This window comes from Microtus pennsylvanicus, chromosome 6, assembly GCF_037038515.1.
Source record: "Microtus pennsylvanicus isolate mMicPen1 chromosome 6, mMicPen1.hap1, whole genome shotgun sequence".
In the NCBI taxonomy this organism is placed as follows: Eukaryota; Metazoa; Chordata; class Mammalia; order Rodentia; family Cricetidae; genus Microtus; species Microtus pennsylvanicus.
Window position 1 is genome coordinate 87,056,480 of NC_134584.1, and position 26,058 is coordinate 87,082,537.

Below are 26,058 nucleotides of genomic sequence, written 5' to 3' on the forward strand. Positions count from 1 at the left end.
AAGCAAACTTTTTTTTTCTAATTTGGAAATGTGGACAAGACAAAATTACTCTTCTCCAACAGGGTTCCATTCAAAAGAAGCAAACAGAGACAGGACATGCACTTTTTAAATTTTATTTTATTATTTTATTTATTTATCTACTTTTATTTTTTTTATTCTAGCTCTGGTGGTGACTGCCTCTTTTCCACACTGGCTGGGTCAAAGGTCAAGCTATTATAGTTCAAAATGGGCACAGCTCTTCCCAGAAGGTGTGCACTCATGTTTTAAAGCCTGGTCTACAGAGTAGTTCCAGGATAGGCTCCAAAGCCACAGAGAAGCCCTGTCTCAAAAAACAAAAAAACAAAACAAAAGGACGCTAAGCCAATATGAGCACGTTTACAGACGTGACACAGTCAACAAAACAAAGTGGCTGTAGCCCTAAATACACCCACTGCTCCAGCACAAGCCTCCCACAAGACTGAGGTTACAGCAATTGTTGAAGATTTATTTTTATTGTTTGCACATGCATGCAGGCACCCTTGAAGGCCAGGAGGCCAGGAAAGGCCACTGGACCCCTGGAGCTGGAGTTGTACACGATCATGAGACTGTCTCCATGAGTGTTGAGACTGAACTCTGGAAACACACCGCACGTCCCTAACCGATTAGCTGCCTCTGTAGCCCGTCTGTTTATTTCTGTCTTGTGTGTCTCCCTCACCGAATCACTGGAAGAATTACTATTCAAGAAATCATTGAGATGAGTTTCATCTATTCTAAGTTTATCTCCTGCTATACTACCATGGAAAAGAGGGTTCACGGGAGCTTTTTTTCTTTAATTTAAAAATCATGTATTTGCCAGGCGTGGTTGCAGTCACCCTTAACTCTGGCATTCAGGAGGCAGAGGCTGGTGGATCTTTTTTTTTTTTTTTTGGTTTTTTCGAGACAGGGTTTCTCTGTAGCTTTGGAGCCTGTCCTGGAACTAGCTCTGTAGACCAGGCTGGTCTCGAACTCACAGAGATCCGCCTGCCTCTGCCTCCCGAGTGCTGGGATTAAAGGCGTGCGCCACCATCGCCCGGCTGGTGGATCTTTTTGAGTCTGGAGCTACATCGTAAGATTCTGTCAAAAAGCCAAGTAAGGAAGAAAGAAAAAGAGAATAAAAAGAAAATCTAGTATTTTTTCCTAGATATTGTGGTATAGGTCTGTAATCACAGCACTCTGGTGGCTGAGGCAGGGGGATTTCAAGTATGAGGCTAGCATGGGCTATAGTTCTCAAGACTGTGTACACACACACACACTGGGGAGGTGGCTCCGTCAGTAAAGTGTTCCAATCACAAGTCTGGAGTTGAATGCCAGTCAGTTTAGACAATTTGGGAGCTCTAGGTTCAGTGAGAGACCTGACCTCAAAAATAAAATGGAGGAAGTCAGGTATGGTGGTGCACTCAGGAGGCAGAGGCACAGGCAGGCTGCCTGGTCTACATACCAAGTTCCAGGACAGCCAGAGCTACATAGGGAGACCCTGTCTCAAAATAAATACATAAATAAAATAATAATAATAATACAGAGGTGACTAGAGAGATGACTCAAAAGTTAAGAGCATTTGCTGGTCTTGCAGAGAACCAGCTCCCAGCACCCACATGGTAGCTCCAAATCATCCTTAACCACAGTGTAAGAGACTCCTATGCCCTCTTCTGACCTTGCAGGCACCAGGCACACACACAATGTACATACATACACACAGGCAAAGCACTCATACACAGAAAATAAGCAAGTCTAAAAATAATGTAAGCCAGGTGGCGGTGGTGCACACCTTTAATGCCAGCACTAGGGAGGCAGAGGCAAGCGGATCTCTGTGAGTTTGAGGCCAGCCTGATCTACAAGAGCTAGTTCCAGGACAGGCTCCAAAAGCTACAGAGAAACTGTGTCTCAAAAAACCAAAAAAAGAAAAAAAGAAACCCAAAAAATAAAAACAAAAAAACTTTGCCTCTCCATGGACCTGCACATTCATGAACACACATAACTCCATAAAAACTGCACACACACACACACACACACACACACACACACACACACACACACAAGGCTGGAGAGATGACTCAGAGGTTATGGGCACTTGCTACTCTTCCAGAGGACCTGGGTTTAATTCCTAATATCTACATGGAGGTCACAACTCTCTATAACTCCAATTTCAGGTGTACAATGTCACCTGCAGGCACCAAGTACAATATGTTATACACACATACATGTGACAAAATACTCATACACACACACACACAAAAAAAACATTTTTAAGGATTTATTTTGTATAGTGTTTTTTTTTAAGGTTTATTTATTTATTATGTATACCTCCATGTATGCCCGCACACCAGAAGAGGGCACCAGGTATCATTACAGATGGTTGTGAGCCACCATGTGGTTGCTGGGAATTGAACTCAGGACCTCTGGGAGAGCAGGCAATGCTCTTAACCGCTGAGCCATCTCTCCAACCCCACTTAAAAAATTCTTAAATAAAACATAAATAAAAACAAATAGAAATAGTCAGGGGTAGCCTGGCAGTGGTGTCTCAGGCCTTTAATCCCAGCCTCAATAAACAAACAAATAAATAGATGAGAGAAAGGAAAGAAGGAAGGGAGGGAGGGAGGGAGAGAGGGAGGGAGGGAGGGAGGGAGGAAGGGGAGGAGGGAAAAGTCAGGCATTTCACTCAAAGGAATTAAATATTTTAATTATGCTTACCTACTTATTGTTTATTATGTGTGTATGGGCTTGTGTTGTTCTGAGGCACACAGGTGGAGGTCAGAGGTCAACATTCAGTACTCTTTCTCCTCTCATTATATTCCCCGGGGCATTTGAACTCAAGGGGCAGGAAGTGGCTTAATTGACTGTCTCATCTTCCCCAAAGTATTTTAAGATTTATTCACTTTTATTTTACATATATGGGTCGTTTGTCTGCATGCATTGACTGTGCACCATGTGTGTACTGTGCCAGTAGAGGCCAGCAGAGGGCAGAGGATCCCCGAGACTGGAGTAGCAGACAGTTGTGAGCTGCCATATGGGTGCTGAGAACCACATCAGGGCCCTCTGGAAGAGCAGTCCGTGTTCTTAACTGATGAGCTATCTCTGCGGGCTCAGAACTGTTTGTTTGTTTGCTTGCTTGCTTGTTTTTTTGAGATGGGGTTTCTCTGGGTAGCCCTGGAACTCACTCTGTAAACCAGGCTGGCCATGAACTTAGAGATCCACTTGCCTCTGACTCTCGAGTACTGGGATCAAAGGCATGCACCACAACCACTACCTGGCTTTTTTTTTTATCAGAAATTTTTTAATAAAAAATGTTAAGGCACAAGGCTGTGGAGGTAGAGAGGCCTTGCCTCTGAGCTCTAGTCTTCTCAGCGTGAGTATGTGCGACCTGGGTCACACTTGCCCCTCTTGGGGATGTGACAGCAAAGCCCTCAGTCCTGCATCTACCTGGCATGTGGAAGAAACTGAAAGATGAGGACATATCTTTCAGTTACCATTCCCATCCATGCTTCCCACCATGATGATAATGGACGAGCCCACTGAAACTGTAAGCAAGTCACCAATTATGTGCTTTTTTTTTAAAGTAAGACTTGTCTTGGCAAGGTTGCCCACTCTCTCCATAGCTATTCAGTATAGTTCTTGGGGTCCTAGCTAGAGCAATTAGACAACAATAGGAGATCAAGGGAATACAAATCGGAAAAGAAGAAGTCAAACTCTCACTGTTTGCGGATGCTATGATAGTTAACATAAGTGACCCGAAAAATTCTACCAAGGAACTTCTACAACTCATAAACACCTTCAATAATGTAGCAGAATACAAGATTAACTTGAAAAAAAATCAGTGGCCCTCCTTTATACAGATGATAAATGGGCTGAGAAAAAAATTCAGAGAAACATTGCCCTTCACAACAGCCACAACTGACATAAAATATCTGGGTCTCCAGTCAAAAAGGAAGGTCAGCTGGTTGCTCCTCGGCTTCTCTGATCTAGCAGGTTTTCACCCCACATCTGACTTCTGAGTCTTTGTTGGTAAATAGAACAAAAGATACTCAGTTTAAACCTATATATCATGGTTGCAGGACCTGAAGGCCCTCCAGGCCAAGGCCTGAGTGACCAATAGGGTGTTGACTGCAGGGCTGTGTAGCCACAGATGATAATTAAGGTATCAGTAGATTCATGATCTATCTGTCTGTCTGTCTGTCTGTCTGTCTATCTATCTATCTATCTATCTACCTACCTACCTATCTACCTATCATCTATCTATCTATCAATCAATCGATCCATATATATGAGAGATTGCTCAGAGGTTGAGAACAGTTACAGCTATTGCAGAGAATCTAAATTCAGTTCCCCACACCCATACAGTTCACAAACAACTGAACTCCAGTCCCAGGAGATCTGGTGCTCTCTTCTGGCCTCTGCGGGTACTGCATGAACTTGGCATGCAAACACTCATGTGAGCAAACACACATACACATAAATTTAAATAAAAAGAATCTTTAAGATTACTTAAAAAACAAACAAAAAAGGTGGGTATGATAATTCATGCTTGTAATCCCAACACTGGGGAGGCTAAGACAGGCAGATCCATGGGCTCACTAGCTAGCCAGTCTAACCTATAGTGCGTTCCTAGCCAACTAGAAACCCCATCTCCAAAACTGAGGTGGATGGTGCCTGAGGGATGACTCCCAAAGTTGACCTCTGACCTCCACATGCTCAGATATGAACATGTGTGCACACAGACAAATCCACAGCACACACACACTGCAGGTCTGACAATCTAGAAGAACATATATGCATACAGACAAATCCACAGCACACACACCATAGGTCTGACAATCTAGATCAGTGGTAGAATGCCTAACATGTCCCAACTTTCTGTCCCCTCTTCTGTCTCAACACACAAGTAAAGAAAAAGAAGAGCTGGGGTTTGGCAGCACAAATCCGAGCAGCTGAGAGGTGGAGGTAGAAAAACAAGACATTCAAGGTTAATTTCAGCTACTTAGTCAGCCTGGGCTACTTGAAACCCTATTTTTGTTGTTGTTTTGACAACACAGGTTTTAGATACATACATAACCTTGGCTAGCTTCAAATTTAAGAGTTCTAGGGCTGGAGAGATGGCTCAGAGGTTAAGAGCATCTGAGTGAGGCTCAACAGGACTCAGCAGCTAGTGCAGGCTTAAATCAAGAGTTTGACACCAAACAGTTTATTTTAGGCATAATTAAGTATAGCACAATTTGGAAAAAAGTTTTCCTCTGGTGATAATTAACTCAATCCCATGTGCACAATAAAGCTCAAGGCAGAGGTTAAGAGTGCTTCCTGCTCTTCCAGAAGATCTGAGTTCAGTTTCCAGCAACACCGGGCAGATCACAACTGCCTGTAACTCCAGTTCCAGGGGACTGAACACCCTCTTCTGGCCTCAGTAGACTTCTGAGCACACATGAATACATTCACAATATTTATAGTCATAAATATTTTTTAAAACTAAATCTAGGGCTGGAGAGATGGCTCAGAGGTTAAGAGCATTGGCTGTTCTTCCAGAGGTCCTGAGTTCAATTCCCAGCAACCATATGGTGGCTCACAACCATCTGTACTGAGATATGGCATACATCGAGGCAGAATATTGTATACATAATAAATAATAAATAAATAAATATTTAAAAAAAACAAACTAAATCTAAAAGAGTAAAAGCATTCAAAATGTTTAAAATAAAATTTTAAACAGGAATAGTATTACATGCTTCTACTCTCAGAACTTGAAAGGCAGAGGCAGGATGACCAAGAGTTTAAAACCAGCCTCACGTATATAGTAAGCCTGCAGCCAACATGGGATACATGAGACTGTATCTAAAAAATCCAAAAAGCAAAGAATAAAAAACCTTAGTCCTAAAGTCAATCTTGCTAGCTGCAATGAAGCCTGTAATCCTAGCACTGGACAGATAGGAATCCAAGCCTAGGCTGAGCTACGTGAGACTTAGTAAAATGGAAGGGGAAGGGTGGGAAATACGAAGCTATGTAGCCCCGGATGACCCTGAATCTGATCCTCTTGCCTCTACCTCTCCAGTGCCGGGATTAACAGGCTTGCACCACTTTGTATCGCTTAGACAGTGCAAGAATAAACAACAGGGCTTTATGTGCTAGGCAAGCACACCTTCAGCCGAGTCACGGAACTAAAATCCCATAGAGTAGGTCTTAAATGTTTAAGATATAAGGCAAAATGGACATGGGGGGGGGGTCTCAGGTCTTTCATTTCAGCACTGCTGAGGCAGAGGCAGGCAGAATTCTGTGGGTCTGAGGCCAGCCTAGTCCACAGTGAGTTCCAGGCCAGCCAGCACTACATCGTAATACTCAAAAGACACAAGAGCAAACAAGATGTAATACAAGGAGTTGAAGAAATGACTCAGAAGTTAAGAGCAGGGGGCTGGAGAGATGGCTCAGAGGTTAAGAGCACTGACTGCTCTTCCAGAGGTCCTGAGTTCAATTCCCAGCAACCACATACTGGCTCACAACCATCTATAATGAGATCTGGTACCCACTTCTGGCATACAAACATGCATGGAAGGAATGTTGTATACATAATAAATAAATAAATCTTTAAAAAAAAAAAAGAAGTTAAGAGCACTTCCTGATCTTCCAGAGGACTTGAGTTCAGTTCCCTGTACCCAAGCACCTTGACAACTGCCTGGAAGGCCAGCTCTGGAGGATTAATTTGGTCGCCACAGGCACACACACATACTTTTTAAAAAAAAGATTTAAAATGTGCCGGACAGTGGTGACACACTCCTTTAGTCCCAGCACACAGAAGGCAGAGACAGGAGAATCTCTGAGTTCGAGGTCAGCCTGGTCTACCTGTAGACCAAATTTCAGGACAGGTAGGGCTACACAGAGAAACCAGGTCTGTATGGGGAAGGGCCAGCCAAAGAAACACACCCTGACCCTGAAACCAGAGCTAAAGAAACACATTTTGGCCATAGAATCAGTGCCATTGAAAGAAATATGTCCTGGCCCTGAAATTAGAGCCAAAAGGCTAAAAAGGGCCAGTGAAAGAAACACTTTGGCTCTGAAACCAGAGCCAAGTCTACCCCTAAGCAACTAAGCAGAAAACAAACCAATCCCTGAGCAGAGATCTAGCCAGTCTGAACTCAAGGGACTGAAACCTGACCAATTCCCAGCCTGAAAATCTTCTCCCTGGAAAAACTCTGCCTCTAAGAAGCTCTGCACCCGCTGAGTTTGCTGCTATCTTCTGACCCCTGCAGAGGCAGCCGCTCTCCTGGACTCTTCCCTCTTGAAGGATGCTTGAGTGAGACCTCCCTTTACAGGAGTGGAGCGCACGAGAGAAGTAACAACTTTTGCCCGCAGCAGAGCAGGACTATACTCCCCCACTTCCACTCGGGTTTCCGCTAGGCACAGTTGTTACACGGGGGGGACCAGAGTAGATCTGTAACAACTTCGCCGGAGAACCCTCTCCTGACCGAGGCGCAGAGCTTTTAGATTGGGGAAACCTTTCCCTGGGGCAGGGCTGTAACCTGCTCTGCCTACCGTGACCACCTGTGCTTGGTTCCCAAGTGCCAGAATACTTTTCCATCCAAGCCATAATACTTAGCATTCCTTGGCTCCCGACTGCCAGGATCCCTTTCTATCTGAGCTGCAATGCTTACACAAACAAACAAAAAGACTTAAAAGGCAACATGAACCCAGATACTAAGATGGAAATATTTAATACATTAGAGAGATAAAAAGGCATATGTGGAGGAAATAAAATATAAAATAAAATGGAAATAATTAAAACAAGATTTCAAAACTAAAAATTTAAATGTTAGCTTAAATATATTATTTTAATTATTACTAGAATGCCAGTTTTGCCCTTGTTTTGTTTTAAGACAAGGTTTCTCTATAGCTTTGGAGCCTGTCCTGGAACTAGCTCTATAGACCAGGCTGTCCTTCAACTCGCAAAGATCCTCCTGCCTCTCCCTCCTGAGTGCTGGGATCAATGTTATATTTTATAATATATGGCCACGCCTGGTCATATATATTAACAACTACCGCCTCCCGCATTAAATGTGCACCTCTACGGCACCGATTACAGTCTTCCAGTCTAGTTCTTAGGCTCCCTTACCTGAGGCCCCCCGAGGTTTCCGCCGCGCAGGCAGCGCTCTAGCCAGCCCGCCGCCCGCGAGGACCCACAGCCAAGATGGCGGCGTCCGCCATGCAGGCGCGCCGTCTCCTGCGGTTCTCCGTGGCTGTGGGGCCCAGGTCCTGTAACTACCGTGCGCCGCCACCCCCGCGCCGCCACCCCGAGCCCCATTGGCCAGACCCGGAGAACCCGCTGAGCCCACGATGGCAACTAGGGCCGCGGTACGCGGCCAAGCAGTTCGCGCGGTACGGCGCCAAGTCCGGGGTGGCCCCCGCCTCCCTGTGGCCGTCTCCGGAGCAGCTGCGCGAGTTGGAGGCGGAGGAGCGAGAATGGTACCCGAGTTTAGCGACCATGCAAGAGTCGCTGCGCACACAGCAGCAGGCCGAGGAGGCAAAGCGTCGTGCCAGGTGCGTTATGGGGGCAGGTAACCTACGGCCCCGAAACCACGAATCCTTCGTTGGAGGCATGCGGAGCCCTTGTGGTGTAGGGTTAACATACATGTTCACCTTGCTGAAAAACAAAACTTCTGGCCGGGCGGTGGTGGCACACGCCTTTAATTCCAGCAGTTGGGAGACAGAGACAGGTGGATCTCTGTGAGTTCGAGGCCAGCCTGGTCTACAAGAGCTAGTTCCAGGACAGGCTCCAAAGCTACAGAGAAATATTGTTTTGGGGGGAAAAAGTGCATGCTGGGGCCAAGCAGTAGTAGTGCACACCCTTAACGCCAGCATTCGGAAAGAGGCAGGCGGATCTCAGTGAGTTCGAGGCCAGCCTGGTCTAGAATGAGTTCCAGAATAGCCAAGGTTACAAGGTTTTTTATCCCAAAAAAAGGGGAGGAGGGTAGGCATGCAGGAGAACATCTGAGTTTGCTAGCCCTTGTATGTTTAAGCAAAGCCCCATATAACCAGTTATAGTTACTGGGAAAATCTCGAGTTCCCAGAAGGAGAACAGGTGGTGCAAAGGTCCTGAGGTTGAGCCAAGCCTAGTGACACATGACTGTAACTTTGGAGAAGGCGTGGTTCAGAGGCAGGGTGTGAGGTCTGAGGACAGCCCTCACACCCAACAGTGAGACCCTTTATTTATCATAAGGAAACTGGGCATGAGGAAAGCACACCTGTAATCTTAGCCATCTGGAGCCATCTATATAGACCAGCCTCATCTACATAGTAAGACCCTATCTTTGAAAAAATTTCAAGCTGGTGGCAGTACAGGCCTTTAATCCCAACACTAGGAGGCTGGGGCAGGTGAGATCAAGGTCAGCCTCTATACTACAGAGTGAGTTCCAGGGCAGCCAGGACTGCACAGAGAAACCCTGTCTCAAAAAAACAAAAAAGAAAGGAAATTAATTAAAAAAAAAATGCTTAGGGGCTGGAGAAAAATGGCTCAGCGGTTAAGAGCACTGCCTGCTCTTCCAAAGGTTCTGAGTTCAATTCCCAGCAACTACATGGCGTTAGGAGATCTGGCGCCCTCTTCTGGCCTGCAGGCATACATGCAGAAAGAATACTGTATGCATAATAAATAAATTTTTAAAAAATGCCTAAAGTGTGCCCTGAGGCACTAGATCAGTGTGGCTGGGTAGTGGAGATGAGAATGGTGCTGGGCCCCGAAGTCCAGGGCAGACATCAGCAAAGGAGGAACATGTGCACGATCAGATCTGCGGGGGAAGTGGAGGAAGTCATAAACATCTGGATGATGCCACTTCTGGTGCAGGGTCCAAGGCAAGTGAAATGTGTTCCTGGTATTTAACCTGTCCTCTCAACTTTGAATTTTGTCCAGATGAAACTGAGGCCTGGAGAAGCCAGGTCAGCTGTCCAGAGTCACACTGTGAGTGTAGAACAGCGCTGGTTCCCATCTGTCCCACCCTAGCTGGATGGATAGTCCTTTCCTGTTTTAAGGCTTGATTCTTTCAGTTTTACTGTCTTAAGACTGAGATATGAGTGTAACTAAGAAATTCACAGGGCTGGAAGAAAACATTCATCTAGTTGTTGCTGTGCCCGAATTTGGACCTGGCAGACACAGCCACAGGTAGGTGGAATCCAGGGTCGACTTGGTCTGCCCCTTACTGCCTGCTTTCTTCTGCAGGGAGCAGCACATCTCAGAGTGCATGGCCAAGATGCCACAAATGATTGAGAACTGGCGACGGCAGAAGCGGGAACGCTGGGAGAAAGCTCAGGCTGATAAGGAGCGGAGGGCCCGGCTACAGGCTGAGGCCCAGGAGCGCCTGGGTTACCACGTGGACCCAAGGAGTGCCCGCTTCCAGGAACTGTTACAGGACCTAGACAAGCAGCAGCGCAAGCGCCTCAAGGAGGAGAAACAGCGGCAGAAGAAGGAGGCACGAGCTGCTGCAATGGCCTCTGCCGAAGCCCAGGACCCAGAAGTGTCTGGGGAGCCCAGTTCCTGAAAGCCCCTTTCCCAATAAAGCCTGCTGCTGACAGCTCTGTGCTATACATTCTCCCTCAGGTTGTGACTTCCTGGGCCCCCGGCTCTTTCCACAACACCTGGGGTGGGAGAATGCTCCACTGGGCTGTGTTCACACCTGGACGCTAGGCCATGCCATGAACTGGGGCTTCAGGGACATAGAAAGGGGAATGGATGGGCAAATAATGAAGGAGCAGATGGCGGTGGAGAAGGAGGCTTCTGTTTACCAACATTAATCTCCAGTAATTAGCCAATTACCGGGGGGAGTACAGCCAAACAGACTGCATGATAGAGGGAGCAGCAGCCCTTCTAGGGCTGAGCTGGGGCAGGGGCCCAAGTTTCCAGAGGGAAGAGATGCTGGGGCCCCCATCTGTGAGGCTCACAGGCGTCTTCCCCACAGCTCGGCATGCCACGTCACCTGTGCCCCAGCTAGCTCACAGATTCATAGGCTGCTGTGAGAAGCTCCAGTAGGCAGGCACCATTATTAGGGCTCACTTTTAAAACTTTATTCACTTCAAAACCTTTATCAGAGATGTGGTTCTGTCCTGGGGCAGGGGTAGCCTTGGCCTTCAGAATTGATGTTACCTTCTTCTCCAGGCTGCAGGCCAAGGCCAGTCTGGGGAGAAGGCCTTGGGCTTCTAATGAACTCACTCCAGATGGAAAGATTTGGGCCACTCCAATGGAGGATAAAAGTTTAGGGCTCCAGCTTCCCCTCATCATGGAGGAGGGAGGTGGGTTGTCCTTGGGGATGCTTCAGGGATGGGGAAGCAGGCAGGCGCCTCTCCATCTGGCTGCAGGGAGCTGGGACAGAGGCCAAGAGGGGCCCATCTGTCGCCTCCTGGTCTTGCCAGCAACTTTGAGCAGGCTGGGCTCTGTTAAGAGGATGGGGACAGCTGTCTGGCCCAGGTCTTGTCGGACTGAGATGGGAATAGGGGCCACTTCAGGAAGGTGGGAATCTGGGCAAGGTGGTGGTTTTTCTTTTTCTTTAAATGGTTTTGATTTTTTCTTCCTCTTAAATAAACATGAATATATATATGTGTGTGTATATATATATATACTTTCTCTTTTATAAAACTTTTGTGGAGTGGGGTGGGGGCACTCCAGCCTCCCAGCGTCACTCATCATCAAAGTTCTGACTCAGGAGGAAGTTGGCAGCCAAGTTCTCATTTTTTTCACACGCGAAGTAAGCCTGGATCACCAGGCTCTCTGGGAAGCCCAGTGCCTTCAGCTGTGGGAAGATGGGCAGGGTAAGAAGGAGGGAGGTATGGGGCTGCCCACCATGAGTGGCTCTTCAGCCAGGCCTCTTACCCTTTCTATAGCTTCCTTCTCCTGCGGCGTCACCTGGATATAGTTCATCTGTGAGGCCTCCTCCCCTATGGCACCAACCTCGCCCTCTACATCAGAGACATCCGGCAGCTCCCCCGGGGGCTCATTCAACATCTGGATGAACTGCTCCTGGTGACGGCTAATTTGCTGTGAGGAGAAGGGTGACAGTCCACAGTCCTTGCCGCGTATGCCCAGGTCCCATCACAGCCCTGCTTACACACACTGTCAAACACTCTGAAGGTGCCTACTCTGGCCAACAGTCATGGAATCATAGAAATAAACTGTCAAGGTAGGGCTAAGGTGCCAAGCTGGGAAGACGGGCATAGTGGCACACACCTTTAACCCTGGCACTTGGGAGGCAGAGGCAGGAGGATCTGAGTTTGAGGCCGGCCTGGTCTACAGAGGAATTTGAAGCTAGCCAGGGCTATGTAGTGTCTCAATTAAATGTCTCAATAAAACAAACGAAGTAAATGTACCAAAGCTATGTATGATGGGTCATACCTGTAATCCCAGCCCGCGGGAGGCTGAAGCAAGAGGATCACCATGAGTTTTAAGCCGGCCTAACCTATATAGTGAGACTAAATAAAAACAAAAGTTCAAACCAAGTAGCTGCAGATATGCTAGTTAAATTATTGAGGCCTTTTGGGAGGGATCAACTGTCTCGCAGAAGAGGGGAGCTTGCCTCTGGCTAAAACAAGCACCAAGTGAAAATGCCCTGGGTGGATCTAGAGGGATGGCAAGTCCCAGAAGAGCTCTGTGGCATGAGCAGCACAGAGAGTCTGGGAAGACACGGGGGAGTGCAGCTTGGGTGCCTCTATCACATTGCGAGTGGACCCAGGCCTCAACCTGCTAAGTACTAGCACTCCACTACTGAGGCACACTCTCAACCTGTGCAACCTTTATCTTTTTTCTTTCTTTTTTGAGATGATTTCACTATTTCAAGGAGCTGACTTCAAGTCCAGTGATCCTCCTACCTCAGCCTAAGTGCTGGACTACACTACCACACTCAGCCTGAGTCTGTTAAATACACTGTACTTGGAAATCTAAAGGTTCTGATGCAACCCTTTGCTTCTGCAGACATCTGACAATTTAGCCTCTTGGTGGACAGTCACCAGGGGCACTGTGTAGAATGAGGAGACACGAGAGAAAGAAACAGGACACTGGGTGGGCAAAGTGGCTGCCACTGGGGTAGAAGCAGAGACAGTCCCCAGGAGGCTGTCCGAGGCTTAGGGCAGAAACAAACAAGCGGGCCTGAAAACTCAGAGGTCCAGGAAGTCCTCTCATAGTTCAGCCAAGAGCGGTCCAGGGGTTCTAGTGTGATGACACAGGTTCAGGTCAGATCAGGAAAAAGACAAGACTGAGAAGCAGGGAGAGGAGCTACGGTACAGCAAGAACTCAACAAGACTGCTGAGCCAGTTGGTGGTGGCGCACGCCTTTAAGCCCAGCACTGGGGAGGCAGAGGCAGGTGGATCTCTAGAGTTCGAGGCCAGCCTGGCCTACAGAGCTACAGAGTGAGTTTCAGAACAGGCTCTAAAGCTACAGAGAAACCCCATTTGAAAAACAAAAAACAAACAAACAAAAATACTGTGGCCAGAGTCTAGGACCCAGATGTATGGCAGGAGGCAGGCAGGCTGCTCTGGTGCTCTGGGCTTGACCTCTTCTGCAGGGGGATGTCAACAGCATCTGTACCTCATTGAAGTCCAATTACACATGACCTTGTAGGTCATCAGACAGCAAGGGACTGGACCTGTGCTAGTTCTGCTTTCTCAGAGCAAAGCTTTGTCCCTGGGTGTTCCCCTAAAGAACTAGAAAAGGCATCTGTCTCAGTTCCCTCGCCCTGAAACGCACCTGCAAGAGCTGAGGGTTCTCCTGGCCCAGCTGCTGGAGCAGTGCAGGGAGTAACGCTGGGTTCTGCTGAATCACTTGCCGCATGTTCTGGAACTGGGGCTGGTCCCGCAGGAACTCCAGGGGGTTCTCCACTGTTAGTGGCAGGAAGAGGTGTGGTGAGACCCCTGCAGGGCTCCTGAGCTAGACTGTAGATGCCCACATGCAAACTGTTCATCCTGCTCACCTGTTTCTGTGGCCGGCTGTTCTGGTACCTGGCTCTCCTGGACAGAACCATGTTCGGGCTCGGGGCTTCCGGGAATTCCCTGTCAGGGATCCTGCTCTTTAGTTCTCTCCAACAGAGCCACTTCCCCCTCCCAAATTATCAGCCTGATAGGAGACAGGAAGGCCTCATCACCGCCCTCCATGCTCTCTGTCCTGCCTCTTTGGGAAGCCTCCAGTGGCAACAGAAGGACCCAAGAGCCTATGGGGAGGTTCCACTTCCATTCCTGTTGAGGTACCGAGACCTGGAGACTCCCTCACCGTCAGCAAGTACTCCACAGCTCTGTGGGGGTTGTTGTAGCTGGCCCTCAGCGCAGCCACAACCCGTTCCCGCTCGTAGCCCATGGACATGATCTCAGTCAGCATCGTCTCATACTCAGAGCCAGTCACTGTGGAGGGAGCAGCAGGGCTGGGGTCACCAGGAGCACAGAAGGGCAGCTCCCAGGCCCTCCCATACCCAGACAAGGCTGTCAAAGGCTGATGGCTGGGGCCCCCAGTCACCTCTGCCCTGAGGACCACCCACCCACCTAATGTGGAAGCTGCGTCTTCCTCTCGCCCGCTGCTACCTGAAGAAGGAACAGAGCTGCAAATTCAAGAGAGAGAAATCGGACCCGGGCTTCTGGTGGCTTGCCCTCCCCGCAAGTGCATGGGACCACACTGGAAGGTGCAGAAGACAGGGCACAGGTAAGGCTACTGTCCCTTCCTTACCCAGAAATGGATTCTGGAGATGTTGTGGTGGCTGAATCTTCTGATGGGCTCTTGTCCTCGCTGCTGGGAGGTGGAGGATGGGACATCCCTGATGCCGGGGCCGGAGGGAAAGGTGTGGAGGATTCCGAGGCAGCAGTAGGTGAGACCTCTGGGGGTGCTGGAGTCCCCTGGACAGTCTTGGTCTGTGACAAGAAGAAGAAGGAATCAGGCAGCAGCATCCCTATCAAGCCTCAACATCCTGCCCCATCACAGCCCCACCCTGCCTGTGGCTAATCTCTCCTGGACACACAAGCTCTTTGCCAGCATCCCAGCTAATCTGCCCACCTTGGTCACCATGACAACCACAAAGTTCTTCTCATCTATATGGTATTCCTTAATGGGGACATCGTCACTCAAGATCTTGCCAGCATAGATGAGCTTCTGTCCGGCCACAGGGAAAGCTTCTCTACCCTTCTCAGCTTCTATCTTTTCCTTCAGCACCTTCACCTGGAATAAGGAGTAAGGTATTATAAACAAGACTAATAATGTGTGTGTGTGTGTGGTCACAAGTAGCACCAGCACTCAGATACCCTCAGTGAAGTCTAGGCATGGTGGTGCACACATTTAACCCCAACACGGGGGAGAGACTGAGTTCCAGGCTAGCCAGAGCTACATAATGAAGCTGTCTCAAATACAATAAAGACTCCTTTCCTGACCCTTTTACTCTAGGGAAAAAGCTTTGCTCTCAATCATACAAGATTCCGATTTATTCTGGTCAGCTGACAGCAATCTGTTATAGGTCAGACACTGAAGCTGCTCAGTGTGTGTCTGTGTGTATGTTCACACGTAGGTGTGATGGTGGTGGTTTAGGGATGGACCCCAGGGCCTGTTTATACTAAGTGCTCTACCAGAGCTCCATCCCCAAACCCTGTTCAAAACACAAGTCAGTCACTGTTCTCATGTGAAGACACTGATGTGAGAAGAAAAGCGAATTTGTATTTCAGATGCCGTGTGGTTGAGAAGGGAAACAGTAAGGGAAATGAAAGGGTAGACCCACCACCGGCCTCTGTTCTGTAACTACTGAGACATCCTTTTCCCTTCCATTTTTATAACGGTCCTTCTTATTCTGTACTCCAGGCTGGCCTAGAACTACGTAGCTCAGACTGGACTGGAACTCAAAACAAATCCCATCTTGGCCTTAATGTTCAGAGATCATAGACATGACCACAATGCCTAGACTTCACTTAGGGTGTACCAGTAGCTTTATAGTATATTTGAAGGTTCAGGGGAGGTGGCCCCAGTAGTAGCACCTCCTTGGGAGGCTAAGTCAATACAGATCACTTGAGGCCCAGAAAGTTCAAAGTCACACTGAATTACAAGACCCCACTCTCAAAAAGCAAAAGCAAACAAAAGTTCATGCAGCATGTTTAGGCTGCTGTCTGTTACATGAAACAGAAAAAAATTTAACCCTGTCTCTGCCATTGCTGTGACCGTGGCAAAGTTCCTTAACTCTGAAGTTGTCAAAAAGAGAAAGTCAAGAATCCCCGAGGGACAATGCTATTTTGCAGATTCAGTAAGATGACACTGGGAAAGAATAAACGGCCAACAAACACGGACCACCAAAACTATTAAGATTAAGACCATTTATTATCATCAACATTGTCGTCACCAGTTGGCACCTCTTGGCCACTGATGCCAAACTGGGCCACCCGAGCAGCTTGCAGGCTGGGACGCGGAGCCGGCAGCTGACACCGGAGCGGGCCTGGGGACTCGCCCTGGGTCCAGGCAGGGAATGGCGCCCGAGCTGCCGGGGCAGGGCAGGGCCGATCGGGGGGATCCGAGGAGGTCGGGCCGCTGGGGGAGGGCAGCAGGGCCCGGCCGCACGTCCTCCCCGCCCCTCCCGTTGGTCCCAGGCCTCCCTGCCCCCACCCACCCCGGCACCCGGTCGCTCCCGCCACCCGGGCTCCGGCCCGCACCGTCTCCTCAGGCTCCATGCGTATCTTGAAGGTCTGCTGCTGCAACGTTTTAAGTGTGATGACGACGGCCATGGCGGGGCCGGAGCAATGCGGTAGCCCCGGGATCCTCGTATAACATGCAACTCACGCCGCCGCCATCTTAGCGCCCAGTTGCGCCGTGCTCCAAGCGCTTCCGGGGCAAGTGAGAAGCGCGCGCATATCAGCTATGTGACCCGTCTGTGAACCCGCCTCTACCTCTAGAGCATGCGTGGTAGCACTTTCCTTCCTTAGGCATGCGCAAACAATTCAGTTGTGCTTTAGCCAGGCAAACATCGTTGTCTGGATGATGTCATGTTTGTCAATAGTGATGTCATATGTCCGCAAATTGGCTTCTAAGGCACCAGCTTCCACTCACTGCCAGTTTTTATGGTTTTTGCTTTAGGTTTTGTTGCCCTAATTCAGATCTGATCAAACTAAAAGTAGTTTAGCAGAAAGCAAATGAAGTTACCACAAATCTCAAACATAATTTTTTTAAGTTTTTTTGAATTAGGGTTTCTCTGTAGCTTTGGAGCCTGTCCCGGAACTACCTTTTGTGGACCAGGCTGGCCTCGAACTCAAGAGATCCGCCTGCCTCTGGGATTAAAGGCGAGCGCCACCACCACTCAACTGTCAATGACTAGGCTGATAACCAAAAATAAGAATCTGGGTATCATGTGGCTCCATTTCCAAGGGCTATCTTATTCATTTTTAGAACAAACTCTAGTTCATGGGTGCCCCTACCTCTTTGTGATATTTCAATGACTGGCAATCCATTCAACACCTCAAAATATTTAACATTTAAAAAAAAATAACATCTTCCAAGGCTCCTTTTTTTGTTTTTTCTTTTTCAATTTTTCAAGACAGGGTTTCTCTGAAGCTTTGGTGCCTGTCCTGGAAATAGCTCTTGTAGAGCAGGTTGGACTCGAACTCCCAGAGATCCGCCTGCCTCTGCCTCCCGAATGCTGGGATTAAAGGCGTGAGCCACCACCGCCCAGCCAAGGCTCCTTTATGTTAAATACAATTCTCCCCTCCATAGATTTCCCTTGCTTGCACCCACGTTTTTCTGGGAGGTAAGGGGTATTTCAAGAAGCCTAAGTCACCATCACATAACTAAAAGGTGGTGAAAACATCAGCCTTGGAAGGGGTGCCGCACATCAAAGGTGATTTAAGGGGTTGAAGCTAAGCTAGGCCAAGGCTCTCATAAAGAGAACACAAGCATCAACATCCTCCTCCCAGGCAGAACTGACCACTCACTGCTCACTGCGGAGCTTGCTTTGCCAAATGCTTCTCACCATACCAGTGACCAGGCAGTTCCCAAAGGCCTGCCTCTCTCCAGCCACCTGAATGCAGACTCCTTCAAAATTGGCAAGGCAAGATCAGTTTCTAAGATCACAGGCCTCCTGTCCACCTTCCACCTTTAAATGGCAAGCCTGTGACCCAACAGTGGGGATCCTAATCCTTTCAGTCCCTTTTCCCCTTGTGGTAGGCAGGCACCCAGAGTAAGCCATCTCCAACTGAACATAACCAACCCCTATCAGCTCAGTCCTAGAAACATGGGCCCTTGGGCTAAACCAGTCACTCTCTGAATTTAGTTCCTTGACTATGACTTACCAGCATTCACTCCAATAATGCGAGGTTTGAAAGAGCTCAACTATCTATCCTATGTAGCAGTATCAAAAAGTGGACTAAGAGATCCAGCCTACTCTTTGAGACAGGGTTCTTTGTGTAGCCCTGGCTGTACTGGAACTCGCTCTGTAGACCAGGCTGGCCTCAAACTCAGAGATCCGCCTGTCTCTGCCTCCCAAGTGCTGGGATTAAAGGTGCCCGCCACCATGCCTAGCTCCAGCCCGTTCTTAACAATAGATAAGATTGCCGGGCGGTGGTGGCGCACGCCTTTAATCCCAGCACTCGGGAGGCAGAGGCAGGCGGATCTCTGTGAGTTCGAGACCAGCCTGGTCTACAGAGCTAGTTCCAGGACAGGCTCCAAAGCCACAGAGAAACCCTGTCTCGAAAAACCAAAAAAAAAAAAAAAAAAAAAAAAAAAAAAAAAAAAAAAAACAATAGATAAGATTAAGGTTCAAGTGTCTGTCCAGCAGTCACTAAGCTCAGTCAGCAATCAGTCTGTTCATCACATCTGCTGCCAGGACAAGGGACTTAGTAGGACTTCAAACATCAAAACTTGCTGCTAGCTGTCAGTGGTGGCACACACCTTTCTTTAATCCTGGCACTTGGCAAGCAGAGGCAGGCAGATCTCTGAGTTCGAAGCCAGCCTGGTCTACAGAATGAGTTCCAGGACAGGCTCCAAAGCTACATGGAGGAATCCTAGCTAGAAAACAAAATCAAATCTGACAGCTGCTCTCCTGCTTGAGATTACATGATACAGATATATATGCACCAATGTCATTTTGTGGGATCCGGCCAACTTCAATAGCTCAAGCCTGAGCAACCTGCACCCAGAAAAGCCACTTGATTCCCTGACGTACATCCTCCCAGAGAAGGAAACACGGTAGGGAAGACACAAAACTTAATTTAATAGAAATCTTGTTTGTAGTTCTTACACTCTCAGTGTGAGCTGTGCTAGAACTGGCTGCCCCACAAGCGGCCCAGTCCTGGGGGCAAGGGAGAAAGGGGATGAGAAGACCCCCATTCTTCCTCAGTGCTGGGGGCAGGGGAGACACCACCCCCTTTTCTCCTGCCCTCCTCTGAGATCCAGGAAGGAGAGCAGATGCAATCTCAAGCCTAGGACTTTTTCCTCCACACCCCTTTTTCTGGAGTTGGAGGGTAGTGACCAGGGGTTGGAGAGAAAGGGACAGAAGAAAAAGATGTTGATTCAAAACGAGAAGCCAGTTGAGGGCTGAAGGAGAATTAGGACAAACACCAGTAAAAAAAAAAGGGGGGGGGGCAGGGAACAAAATCAGAATCCACCCCAGATCTGAACCTGCCTGGAAAAAAATGAAAAGTTCCTGAGTCTCATAGAGACATTATTGGGAGCAGCCAGCTCTGCAGCGGGGTGTTCAGGCCTCAGTCCAGCCCTGGAGGCAGGTGGTATGGCCTCTACAGCTCATCCTTGGCCTGGGCAGTGGCATCCTCATCTTCCTCCTTCTCATCCTCATCTTCTTCATCTTCATCTCGGTCGTCCTCATCCTCTTTGTCCTCAGCCTCTTCCTCCTCTTTGCGCTTCTTGTCCTCCTCTTCTTCCTTCAGCCTCTGTTCCTCATCCTGCTTGTCCTTCATCTGCTTTTCTGCAGCCTGTGGGGACGGACCACACCTTTTAGTACCTGGCTCTCACCTGCCTCCCGGTCCCTGCAGCTGACCCCTAGTAAGACAGGAATCCCAGCCAACCTTGGTGACACCCCATGTCTCATTGCCAAATTCCTCCGCATAGGCCTCATCATTGGTGATGAGAAAGTTGTCAAAGATTGTGCCAGACTTGACCTGGGGAAGAATGAAAAGACAGATGGTCAACAGTGACTTCTGACAGCCCTGGCTCTGAACAGGGCTGTTAGTTCTATTTCTACCATGTGAGGCAGCAAGGTGTGTGGCAGGACATGCCTTTAATCCTAGCACTGAGGAGGTAGAGGCTAGACTCCTTATGGAGTTCCAAGCCAGCCAAGTGCTACATAGTGAAATGCTGCCAAAAAAGGGGATGGCGGTGGGGGAGGGGGCATGGCAGGTATGTTGGTGCAGTGGCAAGGCAAGGAGGAAAGACCTCCAGGCCAGACTGCACTACGTGGTGAACTCCAAGACACCCAAGGATACATACCAAGACCACCCTGCCTCAAAACTCTTAAGAAAAAAGGGGATACTGCAGTTCAAAAGCCATGCTTTTACGACATAAACCTCTGCCCTAGTGACCTGCACTGCTGACTTAGGTGCTCAGTGGGACCAGACACCTCTTGTGAGGTGTCAGCTAATAAAGGCAGTAGCTGCAGAGTTGATTCCTAGGATGGACACACACGATAAAGAGAATCACCCTCTAGCTTTCCTCTGACCTCTGTATGTGCACCCACATAAACACAAAATAAAACCAACTTTCTTACCAAGGTGGTGGTAGTGCAAACCTTTAATCCCAGGACTTGGAGGGCAAAGGCAGACAGATCTAAGTTTGAAGCCAGCCTGCTCTACAGAGCGAGTTCCAGTACAGCTGGGGCCACACAGAGAAACCCTATCTGGAAACCCAACCCACCCCTGTCCCCAAAACCCCAACTTTCTCCTGTGCTATGAAGAAAAAGGCATCACAAGAAAACGCCTCATAAAATGTAGCACTTTGGCCGGGCAGCGGTGGCGCACGCCTTTAATCCCAGCACTCGGGAGGCAGAGGCAGGCAGGCGGATCTCTGTGAGTTCGAGACCAGCCTGGTCTACAGAGCTAGTTCCAGGACAGGCTCCAAAGCCACAGAGAAACCCTGTCTCGGGAAAAAAAAAAAAAAAAGCAGCACTTTGGAGTCTGGACACTTTGAGGTGGGTCTTCCCTCCAGAACTACCAGTATGATCCTACAACGTGAGCTTTGCCAACAACCTTTGTCTTTCCTGTGTCTCACCTGCCAGAGATCAAGGCCCAGGACACCAAAACTATCATAGGCATAGATGTTGGCATCCGGGGAATATTCAGGGTTGTCAATTTCCGGGTGTATCCAAGTACCCTTGTAATCTGGGTTATCAATCTGACGCGGCTTCCACTCGCCCTGCAGAGGAGAACCAGGTGAATACAGGTGGACATATTCTTCAGTTCAAGCAACAGCCCTGCAGAGAACCCCAACTCCCGTCTTGTTTTGTTTCTGCAGTGCAATATTAATTACAGCGCACATGCAAGCATCCTACCAGTGAGCCACACCCACCACTCGAGCTTACCTTGTACTCAGGATTCTGAATTACTGGTGGTTCCCACTCCCCATCCATCTCTTCATCCCAGTCCTCAGGCTTCTTAGCATCAGGGTCAGGGATGTGCTCAGGCTTGTCCCAGTCCTAGGAATACACATGGAGGTCAGAGTGGGCCCAGGGGTCCTCCACTCTATGATGGCGGAAGAGCCACTGTCAGAGCACCAACCTCAGGTTTAGAATCTGTGGGGTCATCAATCTTGGCTCGTTCATCCCAGTCTTCTGGCTTGGCGGCATTAGGATCCTTTATCTTCTTGGGTGGCAGAAAGTCCCAATCATCCTCCAAGGAGCCTGACTCCACCTGGCTGTTGTCAATTTTCACCTCATACGTGTTGTCTGGCCGCACAATCAGCGTGTACAGGTGTGTGAATTCATCATCCTGAAGAGGGAAGGTGGTGAGCAGCCCCTCCCACCAGGCTACTGCCTGGGCCTCCCACGACAGCCACTTAAATGACTACCCCGGCACACCTTACACCGGATGTCCTTGTTGATCAGCACATTCTTGCCCTTGTAGTTAAAGATGACATGAACCTTCTTGGTGCCAGGACCGCAGATGTCTGGACCTACACGAGCAGCAAACACAGGCTGCTTACTAAGGCAGGCTCTAGCCCTCTCTGTGAGAGAAAGATCTAACCTCGCCTACTTATTAACTTCCACGTGCATGTAGGTGCACCATGCATATGCAGGAGCCTCAGAGGTCAGAAGCAGGAACTGGACACACCTGCCACCCACCAAGATAAAGGATCCTGAAGCTACCATTTGAGTACTGGGAGCTGAACCTGTGTTCTCTGGAATCACTGAATCATCTCTCCAGTCCATTTTGTTTCTGACAGAGGACACTGTTACAAATAACTCACGCTGGCCTTAAACTATTAATCTACCTCAGTGGTCTAAATGCTGGAATCACATGTGTGCACCAGTGTATCTAGCCAGGAATAAAGATCCGATTCTATTTTCTTTTTCTGAGACAGCTTCTCTTTACATATCCCCGTCTTGGAACCCACAAAGATGCACCTGCCTTCGCTACACCCAGGACTAGGATTAAAGGCATGTGCCACCACTTCAGGGTCAAAGACCTGATTCTTAACACTCAGGACAAATCTGAAAAGATTACCATTCTAAGACCGGCAAAGCGGCTTAAAGGTAAATCAGTGATTTCCACCAAGCCTGACAGCCTGAATTCAAATGCCAGAATCCAAATGACAGAAGAGACTTCTGAAGTTGCCCTCCGACCTTCACACTAGGGTGCCCAGACATACATGCATAAACATGAAAGCACTCAAAAGGGTCTCCAGGGATTTAGATTAAGTCATCGGCTTAATTTCTAAGATTTGGAAACATCTAAAAATAATCAAATGAACAACAAAAATCTACAACTAAAATAGATTAACCCTTTAGTTATCCCTTCAGGGAAAAAAAAGACCCTCATTCATGTGCTTTGTATGGCTGTGAAAACCAGTTTTCTGAGTATAAAGGGGTCAGTCTACACCCACTGTCCAACAGGCAGAGGACCGCACTGGCTGCCCTCCCCCTCACCAAACATGATGTTGTATTCCGAGTCTCCGTGCATGTCCTTCTGGTCCAAACTACCCGGAAACAGCTTCACGTAACCGCCCCCACAGTCGATATTCTGCTCATGCTTCACCGTGAACTGGACCACCAGTGTCTGGCCCTTGTTGCTGAAGGGTTCGAATCTAGCGGACAGCGCGTAAAATCGGGCATCTTGGCTCGTCTGCAGCCCTGTGGGATGGGAGTGTCGTTCAGGCGGACCCCGAGTACCCCAGCCCTCGAAGGACACTGATGACCTCCCCTTCCTTCCCCCACCTGTCCTTGGCTCCCGGGTTCCTGGGAAATGCCCAAGCTCTGAGCGCTGACTACAGCTTCCTCCAGGAAATCGTCTTCAATCCGAACACCCACTCCCTGCCTCTTACCTTTATCTTTCTCCTGGTCCCCGTAGAATTTGCCAGAACTGAGGACAAATTTGCCAAAATCGGACTTGTGTTTGGATTCGACCCAGCGGTTGGTCCAGTCATCTGGTGGGGGGGCGGCATAGAGTCAGATCAGCCGGCCCACTGACCCCCGCCCCCATACCCAACGTCTGTCCGAAGTCACCAGCAGGTGGGGGCGGGGAGGGGGATTCCCATCCCAACCTCGAACTTGACACCTCGAGCGGGCTTCATGTCCTCGGAGGAACCCTAACTCCGGGCGCGGGAAACTGCTGTGCCTTCCACGGCCCCCAAGGACGCACAACAGGAACCGCCCGCGGCTCTAGTCCCCCGGGGCCACAGTGTTGGCCCTCTGAACCGTAATTACATTTACACACGGCAAGGCAGCCATGGGCTCCGGGCCCAGCCGCCGCTGAGGCAGCCTCGAGGTGGGCCCAGACCTTACCTCCGTCCAAGAACTGCTCTTTGAAATAGATGGCAGGCTCTGCGGCCGCCAAGCCAAAGAGGCTGAGCAGGAGCGGCACCGAAAGGAGCATGGCGGGCCGAGGGGGCGGCGGCGCACGGGCCCTTTAAAACGATCGTAGGGCAGCGGCTATGCGGTACTGACGGACGCTGCCGCCGCGGCTCCGATTTATATGCACCCACCTCTCACACCAACCTGACCCGGCCGCTGAGCCCGCCCCCCGGCCCTTTTGACTGGCTTAGACCCACAGCTGTCCCTTCTCATTGCGTCCTAGTCGGCTCAGCAAGTTAGGCTGTGGCTCGGAACGCTGGGATCCCAGATGGCTGATTTCTATTGGTCGCACCATGGGCCAATGAGGGTCGACCACGCGTTGTGGGGGACGCCCCCCGGTGGGGTGGGGGCCCCCAGCCCACTCGGGTCTGGTCCGGTCATGTGACCGGGCCTCGGCCCAACCCCGCCCTTGCTGGTGCGAGTCCCTGGCTTTCCTTCGAATCGTTTAAAGAATCCGCGCGAGCGAGCCCAGGTGTTAACCGTGAGGGACCAAGACCCGGGCTCAAATTCGACCATTTTCCACCCTCTCTGCACAGAGGGACGAAGGAAGGTTTCCTCGCCACTTTCTATCCGTCCTGCGCTTAGGGAACGCCCACCCGATGGAGCGCTTTTCCTGTTCAGGATAAGGGCAAGTGCCAGTATCCTGGGGTTTCGCTGCATTCTAGTGTCCCAGCTGCTCACGCCAGTAGAGAAAGTGCCAGCTTTCTCCTCCTTCTGCCCCGTAGTGTCCTAGCAGTCTGTCAGACTACTGTGTGACATGATGCAAGTCGCTTTGCCTCTGAAATAACAGAGGCCAAGATGGGTGACCCTGAGTTATCTGGCAGAAATGCTTTGAAACCTTTTAGGGCTATCCACGGTTTGAGGGCAGGAAACACAGAGATCTCAGAGGGGTCTGGCTGTAAGCATGTTTCTTCGGGTGAGAGGTACGGTTATTATCTTTTTTTACCCAGAGCTGGGAAATGAAAGGGGTCACTGCTTTGTGGTCTCCCACAAACGACTTGGTTTTTGCAATTAAACGGCTATAGGCATAGGGGAAGGGGTGCCGTTTGAGGAGGGAAAAAAGGACACAGATGACAATGATGATAGAGTCCTAGGCCGATAAGCAGGACCCAGCTCCCTGCCTGCTGCTAGGTGGGGGTGGCGGGTGGGGATGGGAGGTGTTTCCAAACTGAGGAAATGGGAACGTGGGGACAGACTACGGGCTGGGCCCAGGGAATCCTTACAAAAATGGAGTGCTTCCTCTTCAGCGAGAGGAATTCAAAGGTGAATGACACTTGAGGTCAAGAAGTTGGAGCTCCACCCCCAGGCAGTGCACAGAACTGAGTATTGTTGATTAGGTCCCTCTGGAGGATATCCCAAGTTCAGAGTGATCGTGACCTGTGATTGGCTCTCCTTCCTGTCCTGGGCCACTAACACCTATGCTCAATGCTCCAGCTTTATGTTAATGCGTTGTTGCTTGGAATGGAACCCAGGGACTTGTGCATGCCCTCTAAGGTTTGAGATACATCCTTACCTCTGCAATTTTTTTTTTGTTTTTGTTTTTCGAGACAGGGTTTCTCTGTGGCTTTGGAGCCTGTCCTGGAACTAGCTCTGTAGACCAGGCTGGTCTCGAACTCACAGAGATCCGCCTGCCTCTGCCTCCCGAGTGCTGGGATTAAAGGCGTGCGCCACCTTCGCCCGGCTCTCTGCAAGTTTTGACAGTCACGCTGTGTAGCCCATACTACCCTCAAATGCACATCTATAATCCCAGCGCTTAGGAGGCTGACCGAGCAGAAGGGAGTCTGGCTCTAGACCAGCCAGAGCTCTACATGCTTGCACACATACAGAAAATACGTTGATTGGGCTGTGGATATATCTCAGTCGGTAGAGTGCTTACCATACATGACGCCCTGGGGTTCCTCCTCAGCACCGAATAAACAGGATGGAGTGGTGTATGCCCATTGTCCTGGCACTCAAGAGGTTGAAGGATCAGAACTTCAGGGCCATTCTCAGCTGCATAGTGAGTTGGAGGTCAGTAGGGATCACAGAAGACCTGGTGCCTCAACACAGTTCAGTCGGGGACTGGATAGAT

General features: G+C 49.4%; 3 protein-coding genes across 5 annotated transcripts; 1 reads left to right on the plus strand and 2 right to left on the minus strand.

The window, feature by feature from the left end:
- Positions 1-8,143: 8,143 nt before the first annotated feature.
- On the plus strand, positions 8,144-10,566 carry Gadd45gip1 (GADD45G interacting protein 1). Its single transcript, XM_075976720.1, has 2 exons — positions 8,144-8,529; positions 10,202-10,566. Exons 1-2 carry the CDS (start codon positions 8,180-8,182, stop codon positions 10,518-10,520), a joined length of 669 nt encoding a protein of 222 aa, XP_075832835.1. The 5' UTR covers positions 8,144-8,179; the 3' UTR covers positions 10,521-10,566.
- Positions 10,567-11,028: 462 nt separating this feature from the next.
- Rad23a (RAD23 nucleotide excision repair protein A) lies at positions 11,029-16,836 on the minus strand. Of its 3 annotated transcripts, none has more exons than XM_075976717.1 (9): positions 16,633-16,836; positions 15,002-15,163; positions 14,678-14,859; positions 14,497-14,552; positions 14,231-14,358; positions 13,935-14,013; positions 13,712-13,842; positions 11,846-12,010; positions 11,029-11,765 (listed from the first exon to the last, which is right to left on the minus strand). In XM_075976717.1, exons 1-9 carry the CDS (start codon positions 16,702-16,704, stop codon positions 11,652-11,654), a joined length of 1,089 nt encoding a protein of 362 aa, XP_075832832.1. In that variant the 5' UTR covers positions 16,705-16,836; the 3' UTR covers positions 11,029-11,651. The 3 variants fall into 3 exon arrangements, with proteins under 3 accessions (XP_075832832.1, XP_075832833.1, XP_075832834.1); XM_075976718.1 differs by having other exon boundaries at positions 11,111-11,409; positions 16,633-16,821; XM_075976719.1 differs by having other exon boundaries at positions 11,573-11,767; positions 11,913-12,010; positions 16,633-16,823.
- Positions 16,837-19,161: 2,325 nt separating this feature from the next.
- On the minus strand, positions 19,162-24,245 carry Calr (calreticulin). The gene is made up of 9 exons (XM_075976721.1): positions 23,919-24,245; positions 23,459-23,560; positions 23,064-23,267; positions 21,996-22,090; positions 21,697-21,906; positions 21,501-21,614; positions 21,191-21,334; positions 19,993-20,085; positions 19,162-19,899 (listed from the first exon to the last, which is right to left on the minus strand). Exons 1-9 carry the CDS (start codon positions 24,007-24,009, stop codon positions 19,705-19,707), a joined length of 1,248 nt encoding a protein of 415 aa, XP_075832836.1. The 5' UTR covers positions 24,010-24,245; the 3' UTR covers positions 19,162-19,704.
- Positions 24,246-26,058: the final 1,813 nt, after the last annotated feature.